The sequence below is a fragment of the Scleropages formosus genome, chromosome 13, assembly GCF_900964775.1.
Source record: "Scleropages formosus chromosome 13, fSclFor1.1, whole genome shotgun sequence".
In the NCBI taxonomy this organism is placed as follows: Eukaryota; Metazoa; Chordata; class Actinopteri; order Osteoglossiformes; family Osteoglossidae; genus Scleropages; species Scleropages formosus.
Genome location: NC_041818.1, coordinates 10,660,337 through 10,673,153, shown reverse-complemented (window position 1 = coordinate 10,673,153; position 12,817 = coordinate 10,660,337). Strand labels below are relative to the sequence as shown.

Here is a 12,817-nt window from a genome sequence, read left to right as displayed (position 1 = left end):
TTTTGTTGTTTGGTTAAGCAATACCAGTGCCGGATTTACTGTATATTGCAGGGTTATTCCATACAGTGAGTCCTGCTAGTACAGAATGTTCTGAGAAGATCTCTTATAACATCGTATTTCTCTCTGAGTGTGGCAAAATATGGACTCTCAGTTCAGGCTGCAACATGGTGTAATGAGTTCCCTGTGTCCCTCAGAACTGCTTAATCCCTATCTGTTTTCAGGAAGAGTCTCAAAACACTCTGCCGGATGACACTCAACATGTCTTTTGATCTCACTTCTCTCCTGATCACCTGTGTGGTCCATATGCACACGTGCGTGGCATTATCATATTAAAAAAAGACTATCAATTGTATATGCAGCTATTTGCATAATGTATCCTGGGAAAATCGTGGTATTGGACTAACCGACTGCACCTCATGAATCACGTGCCTGAATCTATGTGTCTGTCTGTCTTCAGAGAAGTGTTTGCTGAATGAATAAATACATTTGTTCTCTCACATTGTAGTAGTGATAGGCCACTAGCTTCTTCTTGTCCTTGTATGGGTAGCTCTGAGCATCACGAGGATAAGGCAGGGTAAGATTTGGATGAGTGCCGTCAAGTCAGCTTGAACTTGTGGCGACCACTCCCGTGGCTTCCTTGAGAAGGGAGGGCACAGAAGCGGTTTGCCATTTTCTTGTTCTGTGGACATGCAAACTCCACACACCCTGAGCTGAGTTCGAACCTCTGCCCAAACAAACAGCTCAGAGTAGCGAGGCTCCCGTTTCACTTCTGAAAACGGACATAGTTTTCAGGGCTTCCAGGACTCTCCAAACTTTTTCCGGGAAGTCGGTGGTTACAACATGATGGCACTGCCGTGCAGCAGTGACACTTGAAACCCTGCAGGTTGTGTGTCCTTCTCTGGTCGTCTGACTCTGAATGTGGGGAAAAGTTGCACTGAGGACACTGGGGTATTAATGCTTTGTGTGGAAGAGTTTTGTACACCACTCTGAAACATTTTCAATGCTTTTCATGAAAAAATGTGTAGCGTCTTCTGCGTAAGAAGCGTTTCTCAGCAAATGTGGAGTGTTCGGAAGGCGAAGGAAGGATTGTACTCAAAGGACTATCGCTCCTGTACCTTGAGAATCTGATCCATTCCTACACCTCAGAATACTGGAAGCTGCGGGGACACTGCGGTCCTCTGCCACTGGCCGCCTGATGACCTCCCCTTGACGAGTCAGAAATCTAAAGTCCGTTGAATCTCTCTTAGCCCTAGTGTGGTGGAGTGAGCTTCCGCTGTCCCTCAGAACTGCTCAGTCCCTTCCAGCATTCAAGAAAGGGCTCAAAACTCCTCTTGTTTTCACAAACTTCCCTCCTGAGCTTCTGAAACCTGTACATTAGTCTTTCACCACCTGCTGCTTTTATCTATCCATTTTCCTGTTATTATGTCACTTCAATATTGCACAAATTCCAGTGGTGTTCCTATGGCAATGACTGTGTGAAACAGATAAATTCTGCTTCTACAATAGCGGGTGTTGCATTTGCATGTAGTCCCCATCTCGCTTGTGTTGGGCGAAGTCTCATCTGCCTCCTAATCCTAACAGATCCCTTGTGGATGACGACGACCCTCATATGAAAGTGTCCCTGGGGAGCAGCGACATGGGGGTCTCGGCCCACCTGCAGGCATCGAAGACGGGCAACACGCGCTTCTTCACAAGCAACACCCACAGCTCTGTCGTCCTGCAGGTGAGCGCTGGGTGGGCGGGGCAGGGCAGGGCCACGGCAAGTTACGCTATTGCTGAGGTCACTAACGGTTCGGGAACCAGGGGGACCCCACTTTCTGCCATGAACTTTCACATCCAGCTACGTTACAAGCAAATTCCGTGTGGCCCATTTCTCCTCATACCTCCTGCCGTGTCTTTGTACATCAAGGCTTACGAGGGAATTGAAATTCTACAGAGTGGACAGTGCTTTTTAATGTCAGCCTATGGATTAAAGAAAGGTGGGAGAGTGTCTCATCAGTCGGAACAAGGTGTGAAGCGTTCCATCCATTAATCCAGAGGTGGTACAGCAAATAAAACTACTGTTCTTTCTCCTCCTTACTCTTATTACTGCTCTTGTTTGCTCTAAGCATTTGTGTAGTGAAAGGGACTATGGATGGGGTACCCTTTTCTCACACACTGCGTGCGCACGCGTACGTACGTACGTCTGAATGGGGTTTCTTTGTGTTGGCAGCATGGTGCTGCAGTAGGTAGTGCGTATGTGTGGGCAGTGTGATTGGACATGGGCGCAAATCTAATTTAATCTGGTGTGACATGTTCTCCCTGTGTTCATATGTGACATGTTTCAGGTGAATTGGACACTCAGTGCCGTGTGTGTGTGTGTGTGTGTGTGTGTGTGTGTGTGTGTGTGTGTGTGTGTGTGTGTGTGTGTGTGTGTAAATTGCTCTGTTGTGTGGATGGGTAGTTACTTGTCAGCAGCTCAGTGTTGTCTGTCTAGCATCGTAAGACACCTTGAACAAATATGCTAAATATGTGTTCATAGGTACTAATAAAGTGAGAAACCAGAGTACACCTAGAAAATATGAAAAAACTGCACAAAACACAACAAGGTTTTGACTTGAACCCGCAGCCCCTGTGCTTTGTAGGCATTGCTGTAATCTTCAACTCGCACTGTTACTGATGAAAGGGGCTCCATGAGCAAACGTTCTGCCCTTTCCATCACCCACGTAGAGGTGAAGCAGCAGCAGCAGCAGCCACCAAACGCTATACTCGCCGACCTCGCCCAGTTTTTGCTCCGAATCTTCCCTCTTTTCAGCCCCTTGCTCTCCTGAAGACCACTCAAAGTAGTGCACATGAGAGAAGCACTAGCTCCCGGGTTCGGGCACGCCTCCAGGTTTCCGACACACACCCTGCGCGGAGCCATGTGTCCGCTGGTAACAGACAGGGCCGTGGGCTCGGGATTCGTGCTGCAGGCGTGGAGAGCAGACGGGGACGTGTTGGCCTCATCAGGCACTCGGAGCCTTTGGCCAATATGTCCCCACTTGCTCTCTCCTCGAAATGAATGAAAAGACTCAAAGCTTTATTCCTTCATGCTCTCTTTCCCTGTTTAATTCAAAGTAGTCTGTTCTCTTTTACCTCCCCAAAGCAATGTTGGGGTGGCCTACGTAGGTTCTTGTGAGATGTCGATGCAGTGTTCTCTCTTGAAAAGAAGGGTCATTTGAAGCGCTGTTCTTGCCGATAGCAGGCGGATCTGTCAGAGCCGAGGGCCGGGACTCTGCTGAGATGGGTTTTCCCACAGAGGAGACCCATGGATGCTTGGGTGTGTTCAACTAGAAGCGCCCGGGCCAACAGCGGAGGCCACCCGTCTGGCTGTCCGTCGGGAGGCCCGATGCAATCGGCCTTATTGAACAAACCTTGGGCTGTGGAGGCGGCGGCGCCGGCCCGGACCCCTGCCGTCACATCAAGGTCACGTCATCGATCAACATGTGAGAGCACACCCAGCTGTCAGCTTGCTAGGAGCCCGACAGCTACAGCAACAGGCTTTGATTTTTTTTTTAAGCAGTCTGACCAATGCTGAGGTTCAGCTGTCCAAGTTGAAGAGAGATCTCTGAGGTACCTATTGTATAGTACTGGAAATTGTGAGTACACTGGCACACCCCACAAGTCTCCTACATCTCTGGGAAGTGCTGCAGGTAGATATGCAGGCTCATTTCCTGGTCAGACTTCTTCAGTGGGCTTTCAGCAAGTGTCCTCAGACTTTCATCCAGACTGGGCATTCCCGTGTGTTTCTGGTGTAGCTCTACACTGGACACTTGGCTCCTGGCCTTCTGCTTCTTGAGTCTGATTATAAGCTCCGAGATGGTTATTTTGGGGGGTTTAAGGTACAGGGCAGCCTTTTTAGCGAAGCCACAGACTCACATGTGACACTTTAACAGGAATGTGTTCCTCCCCAAGCCAGTGCCACATGCTTCCAGAAATATGAATGCCCTAAATCATCATCTTTCCATGCCTGGAGTAATTGAAGTGATTGTTCCATCTCTGCAGCGCATTCTCTTTTTGCACAGTTTATTAAAGCAGCCCTTCTTCTTAGCTTGTATGTGGATTCTCCCTTTCTGAGCATGGAGCTAAGCTACTGCGGTTGCAGGGGTGCAGCGATGAATCCAGCGGGTTAAGCTTTGTTGTTTCTACCAGTTCAGTGTCACCCAGCATACGCCGACAAGCATACACGCACAAACTGACACCAAGGGTGTTATGGCTCCTTCTGAAACAATGGGGATCTGGAGAAACAAAGACGGCGTTCGTATCCTTGTATCGTGGTTAACTGTGGTGTTCATGATCTGATGGTGTAAAAGCCATCCCCTTGCAGACACCCGCAGCACACTTCTCATACTCTTGGTAGGGATGGGTCAATGGTCATTTATAGTGCAACTTTTGCTTGTTGTCAGGGGTTCGATCAGCTGAGGATAGAGGGTCTGCTGTGTGACGTGACCCTTGTGCCTGGGGATGGCGACGAGGCATTTCCAGTTCATCGAGCCATGATGGCCTCCTCCAGCGACTACTTCAAAGCCATGTTTACGGGTAAGATGCAGCCCCTTGTGGGAGCAGAAACTACCCTGCAACACAGGGCGTAGGGCTGGAAGGGGAGGGGACACACCCAGGACGAGATGCCAGTCCGTCATAAGGCACCTCAAGCGGGACTCGAACCCCAGACCTGCAGAGAACAGGACCCGGTCAAACCCACTGCGCCACCACACCCCTCTTGTATAATATAGTAAGAATTAATTGTCAACATGCAGCGGTTAGATGGAAGTGTTTCTTCTGCTTGTTAAAACTGATATTGCAGATTTCTGTTACGCTGCTTTATGTAGAGATTGCTGCCACTTGTGCGGTAAGGAGTACAAATGCAGATTAATGTTATACCTGGTGTTAGGATGTGCGCTAATTTGGTCTTGTATCACCCTGTCAGGTGGAATGAAGGAGCAGGACCTCATGTGTATCAAGCTTCATGGAGTGAACCGTGTCGGCTTGAAGAAGATCATCGACTTCATCTACACTGCCAAGCTCTCACTCAACATGGAGAACCTGCAGGACACTTTGGAGGCGGCCAGCTTCCTGCAGATCCTCCCGGTGCTCGACTTCTGCAAAGTCTTTCTCATATCTGGGGTAAGACGGGAAGTGACTCCTCATCTTCCACAGCACTGAGTTGCTCCTGCATTACTCCTGCACGTGTGTGGAACCCTCTTTGTGGATCACAGTGGAACACATGGGGCTTGAGGAAGCAGTTGTCAAACTGTTCCAGATTAGTTCCAAGCACTGCTGTTGCTCCTTAGAGGGAGTGCATGCCTGCGATGTTCAGGAGCATCTGCTAAACAGACTATTAGTTATGAAATTGCTCAGAGATTGATTGGTATTGAGTTTATATTGAAATCAGTTTTTATGTAGATGTGTAAAAAAAATAAATTCAGTAAGTAACTGTGCTGACACTGGATTCACCATCTTCCTTAACCCTTCCATACTTTTTAATTCGTGGTGTATTCCTGTTTTACTCCTTTCCACACTATTGTTTAGCTTTTCCATTTGGCACCAATTCTTGTCTTGTGTTTAATGGCGTCTCCTCCCGAAAACGACACGCTGCATTTGTCTGCCGCAAACAGGTTTCACTTGACAACTGCGTGGAGGTGGGCCGCATCGCCAACACATACAACCTGACCGAGGTGGACAAGTACGTCAACAACTTCATCCTGAGGAACTTCCCCTCGCTCTTGGGCACAGGGGACTTCGTGAAGCTGCCCTTTGAGCGGCTCGCTTTCGTGCTCTCCAGCAACAGCCTGAAGCACTGCAGCGAGCTGGAGCTGTTTAGGGCCGCCTGCCGCTGGCTGCGCCACGAGGATGGGCGCATGGAGCTGGCGCCACGGCTCATGCGCAACATCCGTTTCCCGCTCATGAGCCCGCAGGAGCTCATCAACCACGTGCAGACGGTGGACTTCATGCGCACGGACAACACCTGCGTGAACCTGCTGCTGGAGGCTAGCAACTACCAGATGATGCCCTACATGCAGCCCGTGATGCAGTCGGAACGGACGGCCATCCGCTCGGACAGCGCCCACCTCGTCACTCTGGGTGGCGTGCTCCGCCAGCAGCTGGTGGTCAGCAAGGAGCTGCGGCTGTACGACGAGAAGGCCCACGAGTGGAAGTCACTGGCACCCATGGACGCGCCACGCTACCAACACGGCATCGCAGTTATTGGCAACTTTCTGTATGTGGTGGGTGGCCAGAGCAACTATGACACCAAGGGCAAGACTGCTGTGGACACGGTGTTCCGCTACGACCCACGCTACAACCGCTGGATGCAGGTGGCTTCTCTCAACGAGAAGCGTACCTTCTTCCACCTGAGCGCCCTCAAAGGACACCTGTACGCAGTGGGCGGACGCAATGCCGCCGGGGAGCTTGGTGAGTGTCCCTACTCAGCCAGCATCCCCCGTCTGCAAACGGATACAATCCAGTGCCGCACAAGCTTAGTTTTGTTTTGTCGTTAAATGCCGGTGTCGACTCTTCGTGACCTCATATAGAGTCCCCCGGAATTTTCCTTCTTCCACCTGTGTCCTTAGTCTTGAAAGGGCTGTGTCCAAAATTGCTGCGATTGAGTCCGTCCATCTGGGAACCGAGTGCTGCCATTGCTTTAACCTTGAAAATAGTTGCAAACATGCAGTCGTTTCAAGGGACAGTGGCAGTTATGCGGATCATACGCTATATAGATAAATATAATCTATATATAAACTATTGGATATGTGAAAAGGCAAGTCATCTTATTGAAAAAGAGCTATAATTTGGAATAGTTTACTTGTTTGTTATTTCAGGATTTTATTCTGATGCTGTGGTGTATATGTTTTTTGCTGATCTTCAGCTGGCATTGGTATGTTAGGCTCTTCATATAGAGTTCTCACAGCAATCTCTCGAAAGTTTATTATCTACCGCATTCATTTTTATGAAGGAACTGTTTACTTGCGGTCGACTTCGTGGTTATTTATTCATAACCAGAGCTGTGAGAGGTTGACGGGCCACTGAGTCACAGTGTTGAGACAATGTGGGGAATGTCATTGTGTGCATGTACATATACATATATACATACACAGAGGCAGGCAGCGGTATTGAGAAAACGTTGAAGGCCGGAGCGTGATGCTGCCTTTAGCGTGATGCTGTGTGAGCATTTTGGGGATCGAGGGTACTGTGGACTTGAAGCACACAGTAGAGAGATGAGACACTGGAGTGGGGCGGCAGCAGAGAGTGCCATGCACCTCCCAGAGGGTGAGGCAGTCAATGTCAATGGCCCCCACTCTATTCTGGACAAAATGAGGTTCTTACAGCAGTACTAATGGACCTATAGTCGAGGTTTCATGTGGCACCGTGATGGCGTTTTAGGAGGGCTCCCACCCTCCCCTCCATTTTTGGAATGCCTTGAGAAGCCTGTGAGAATATCCAAGTTGTGGGGCATTTTCACTCTGGGTCTGAACAACCAGCCCCGTGTGACTGTAAAGCAGTGACTCTTCAAAGGACAATGCAAGTGTCACAGAAATTTCCTAATGCAAAGAAATTACATTTAGAGGCAGAGGCAAGTCTTCACAGAGTAGTTTTAATATACAGTATATGCTTCCAATAACTGGAGAGTCTGTAAATGAAGTCCACAGAGGGGCGGTTCATAAATATCTTCATAAACTTTATGCAGTTGTACTGGGGATTTGTGTGTGGTCCATCATGAATCCATAATCTTTCCGCACATCCATCGTCAGTAACTGCTTGTCCGATACAGAGGCTCCGCACCACCATAACTATCTCGGAAACACAAGCCACAAGGCAGGGTACACTTGGGACGGGATGCCAGTCCGTTGTTGGGCAATTGCATACGTTCACTCACCAACTCACAGAATGCAGTTAATTTAGAGCCACAGTTCGCCTGGAGCTGCATGTCTGCGGGAGCCAAACCCATGCAAACTCAAGGAGAACATGCAAATGCCACACAGGCTGAGCTGGTTTCAAAGCCATGTCCAAACTCACAGCCCAGGAACTGTACCAGCACCACTGCTGCACCACTGTGCCACCTGATCTGTAAGCATTTTTTTTAAACTGCTGTTTGTCCTGCACTTTCAAAGCTTCTCCTTTGAACGTATGTACGCTTGGCTTCATGTTCACCGCTACACACATGCAACCGGGGGCGAAGTCGTAAATCTTGTATTAATCCTTTAATGCTACATAAAGGCCTGGAAATATAATGCCGAAAATTACTTTGATATTCTTACAAATACTTAAATGAGCTGAACATCACAGTTCGCGTCATTATCCGTACACTGCGGGGTACTGTGGGATTTGTGCGTCACGTATTATAGTGCACACAACTCCGCAGAACACTCTGACACACACACACGATCTCGCAGCCATTATTGCTACTAGTAAGCTGTTGTGATCGATGCAAACGCTTATGAGTTTGCATTTAATTTAGTGACAAGGCATTCTTAATGCTACTTATTTGTTCCTCATCAGGGGAACTGCAGTGATGTACTGTAGTAAACACTGCAGCGGCACAACACTTAACCCAGCATTAGGCTGTTATTCTAATTAAGCCTGTGTTGCTTCTGTTGAACTGTCTGCCCCTCGCTGCTCCCTGGGAGGCGCTTTAGACCGTTCAACCAAACCCAGGTTGGAAATAGTCTTGTACTCCACCTTGAATGAGCTGTTGTAGTGGTATTTAGGGCAGGCGCTTGTTTGAGGTGTCTGAGGATACCAACATGTTCACATTTGACACCAACACGCAAACGCTCTGTATGAAGTGGGCTGTGCCGGTGGTGGTGGTGGTGGTGTCTGCGGTGGCGGCTGCAGACCTGGGTGTGAGACATTCCACATTCATTAGTGCATCTCAGGGAAGCACTCAGACAAATTGGTGTGATTGAGACAAATTCCGAAAGGAGTCACTAATGGTAGGAGCTCGGAGAAAAAGAATCTGCATAAGGAGAAGAATATTGTGCGAGAGGCCTGCTGGAATTGGGTCAGTTTGGGGATAGAAGCCAGCCTGGGTTCTTCATGACGGCTGGTATTTCTGTCAAAATGGTCTTTGGGCGTTTCGTTTTGAACCAGATTTTAACGAGCATTGTTTTAGAAGGCTAATTACTCCATTTGTGCTTTTTTCTCTCTGAATTTTAGTCTTGTTTTAAAGTAATTAATTGAAGTAGATGCTAAATTGACATTTGTCAGACAGCACCTCTGCCTCAGTGAAGAACTCATAAATGGGTGATGGCCAGGACATTACTCATTTATCATTTGTGCATAAGTGGAAGTGAAAATTTGTGCTGTTTTTTTTGTTCATGTTTCTTACAGCTTGTCTGCAATGTTCGGAATGTAATAGCATTTCTGTTTGGTTTTACGGGTAGCTGTTCCCCTGTGGAGGAATGATGGTAAACTGTGGCTCTGTTTCGCTCTGTGTAGTAAACACTTGTTGCAAAGCCACTTATCACCCTATCATGGCACGCCCCCTTACCTTTAAGCCTAATTACTTTTCAGGTGCTTTGGAAACGCAGCTTATAATTTTTGTTTATTCAGTCATCTGGTTTTCTCATTCTTGAGGTCGAAGTATCTCGCTCAACGGTACAACAGCTGGGCTATTGTTGCTTGCTGCGCTTGAATCATGAACCCTATGATGAGACACGCATTCTGAAACTCGGGCAGCTATCCATCAAACCCCGATGTGACTGAGGGGAAGGCTTTCCACTGGGGTGCAGAGGTCACCACCACGAAGTGGAGGCCAGGCTTTGGACCGCTGCGCTCGGTGTTTCCTCACTTTCCGTTTTGCTCATTGATGTGTTTTGGCAGCAGCCTGGCGGGAGCGTGCGCGTGTACACCTCGGCTCGCGGCGCGCCGGGGAGAGCGCACATGACCGCGCTGAGCAGATTGTTATTTTCCAGGTTATGGCCACATAAGTGGGGGAGTAACTGTAGAGCTGCGGTCAAGGAGGTGCTTCCCGCCTGTACCACGCAGTGCCGCGGGCTTCACTGGCTCCCTTCGCATTTTAGGAAGAATCCAGTTTATCTGAGAGTGCCTTCACTTCTCGGCTTTATTTTGGTGATGGGTGCCCCCACGATGATCAAGCAAGCCTTAATTTGTCTTCAAGTCCATGCAGAATTTTTCATAACATTTATCTGGTCTACACCATCCCATACAAGTTTTTAGCAGCTCATTTTGGGTCATTGTTGAAGGAGTATAATAAAGAAGACCTGCGCCATGAGCTAGAAGGAGTGGTTGCAGTAAGGTAAGTGTGTTAGCTCAGCCATTGGCTCTGCAAACCACTCAGCAGTCTGCTCTGAGTGCAGAGGTGTGTGTGTAGTAGACCCCTCTGCCCCCCCCCCCAGCTATGTCATTCTCTGGGGCTTTCTCTTCGCCGAACAATGGCATTAAGACATTTCATCAGCTTCTGGTGCCTTCGGGGACTCTCAACATTTGGGTGCTGAATTTTTAATTTTATTTTCAACTTTCTTCACTTGCGAAATCGGGCTGTCAGAGGCTCCGTGTATGCGTGCGCACGCTCTTGTGTGTAAGGGTGCTGTGTGCTCATCCATTCTTTGAATGAATGATTGGCTTTTAGAGGCGACACTGTAAATCCGGTGAAATCGGACCATAGGGGGGTTTGTGTACAAGTGTCAGTAGTAAATAGGAGATACTTTGGCCCCCAGCCTGAAGGTGTGTGCGCGGTCAGAGTCCTGATGTAACGTGTGCCTCTGCCGTCTAACCTACACTCGTCGTACGCGGATGCCGGATGCGGTCAGCACAGCCCAGGCAGATGGTCTGGCTTCCTTCACTCCTTCACTACGCTGTAGTTATATCTGAGTTGCTTGCATAGAGACCCTCCAAGGCCTAATTTGCAGCTCTGTTTGTACTTATTTTTCACTTGGCCTACTTTTTCCTAATGCAGTATGGGTTTTTTTTTTTGTTTTTAAATTCCTGTTTTGTGCTCTCTTTTCCCCCTTAGCTACAGTAGAGTGCTACAACCCCAGAACAAATGAATGGACGTACGTCGCTAAAATGAACGAACCACACTACGGCCACGCAGGGACGGTCTACGGCGGCTCCATGTACATTTCAGGTATGCAAAAGAGTGAGTGAGTGAGTGAGTGAGTGAGTGAGTGAGTGAGTGAGTGAGTGAGTGAAAGACAGAGAAAGCGTGAGCAGTGCCAACACGTATGTTGTCATGTGTACATTGTGTATTCGTATGCTTGCATCTCATTTTTCATTTTCAGCAGAAGACTAAATATACTCCACTGAAAATAGCTGTTCAATTATATCCAAATGACTAAATTTAAATGCAAGCTTTGATTGGCTCTTCCCCTTTCATTCTTGGATGATGACTATATTTAAAAATAGACTTCTGATGGCGGGTGAAATGGTGCATTTATAGCAGTTATACTTGTCCGTACCAGCAGTTACGGACTGCAATTACTAACGACTTGCTTAAATACAGCTAAAAACAGCCACTTCACTCATATTTAAATAGACCAGCTCTGCATATATTTAAATGACAGAAGTGGATAATGTTCTGTCACAAAAAGCTGCATGATCATCTCTGGATTTAAAGTACCTGCGAGTGAGTGTTGTCTGTAAGATACAGCGGAGTACCAGATCTGTGCGTCACCCTGACACACTGTCCCACTCCGCCTAGGGCTGGTATGAGCGCCCAGCCCAGAGTCTGTACGGCCCCCGTTGGCCGCACCCCGGCTCGCGCCGCCGCTCCCTGATGTCATTCTGGTGCCTGTGGCTCGTCTTTCTACATCCTCGCTGGAACACGTTAATGGGAGACGAGTATCTCTTTACCAAAGCAGCCTGTAGCGTTAAGTGCGCTTCCGCTGTTCCGCTGTACTGTAGTGCAGCACCCCCATGGTTGGTCTGCAGTGCGCCACTGTGGGAAAGAGACCGCTGTGCGCCTGCGTTGTCTGAAAGTACCGGTGAGACGTCTGGTACTCGCACCGGTACTGCCCGAAGCCCACTCGCAATCCTTACTGGCCCAAGTTACGACTCCCGCCTGCTAATTTTCTTCTCTTATTCGTCTGCAATGCTATAATAAGGCAATTCCCAGCACTACTGCACTTTTTCAGTATCAAAGTAACCAGGGGGAAAAAAAGATAATCTTAATAAATATTCAGGGCACGTTTTATTTGTTTAGCTATCGCTATTCTCCGAAGCAACTTAACATTTGTATTTAATTTATTGAATTAGCCAGCACTCATCTCTAAAGCGACTAAGACCGCTACAGTTGTGTTAAGACACCTACAGTTACTTATACATTTATAGAGCAGAGTGTTTTTACCGTGTAGGTTTTATTGAATTTTTAATAGCAAGGCCCTCACAGTACCAGGACTGCGCTTCCGATCGTGCGAGGCCGTGTTGCGGTAGGGTAAACATGCCTCGCTCCCAGTTTCTTCCTGCCAGGCTGTGCATGTTACCTTCTCCTTGGCTGCTGTGGGGGAGGCGGCTCCCATCAGGGTGCATCTGCCTGTAAAACTCCGCAATTTATCACCTTCAGCTATTGTTAGAACATGCTGACCCATTCATACCTCGGTTTGGTGAATTCTTATATTCCAACCACTGACGTGCTTTTTAACTTTTTTTTTTTTCTTTTTTCTATTTATTTATGAAACGGAGCTTTAGCACATTCTATTGTGTAGGTGTTTGTAACCCACGAGATTTAGCCGCTAAGCAATAATATTGTTTCTGATGTTTATTGATACGTTGATGTTATTACATCTTGGCAGAGGTATTAAAACTGCCGGTTCTCTGTGATTTCCTTTATTAGTCAGTTTTT

At 48.0% G+C, this 12,817-nt stretch overlaps 1 protein-coding gene across 9 annotated transcripts in view; it reads left to right on the top strand.

Annotated features, from left to right (window-relative positions):
• Positions 1–12,817, top strand: part of LOC108925461 (kelch-like protein 13) — a 53,953-nt gene that overhangs the window by 36,169 nt on the left and 4,967 nt on the right. For all 9 annotated transcript variants that reach the window (XM_018737412.2, XM_018737420.1, XM_018737417.1 and 6 more), the window contains 5 exons: positions 1,582–1,723; positions 4,425–4,557; positions 4,946–5,142; positions 5,634–6,429; positions 10,991–11,104. In XM_018737412.2, coding sequence (XP_018592928.1) covers positions 1,582–1,723; positions 4,425–4,557; positions 4,946–5,142; positions 5,634–6,429; positions 10,991–11,104 — 1,382 coding nt within the window. The remainder of the gene's footprint in view (positions 1–1,581; positions 1,724–4,424; positions 4,558–4,945; positions 5,143–5,633; positions 6,430–10,990; positions 11,105–12,817) is intronic.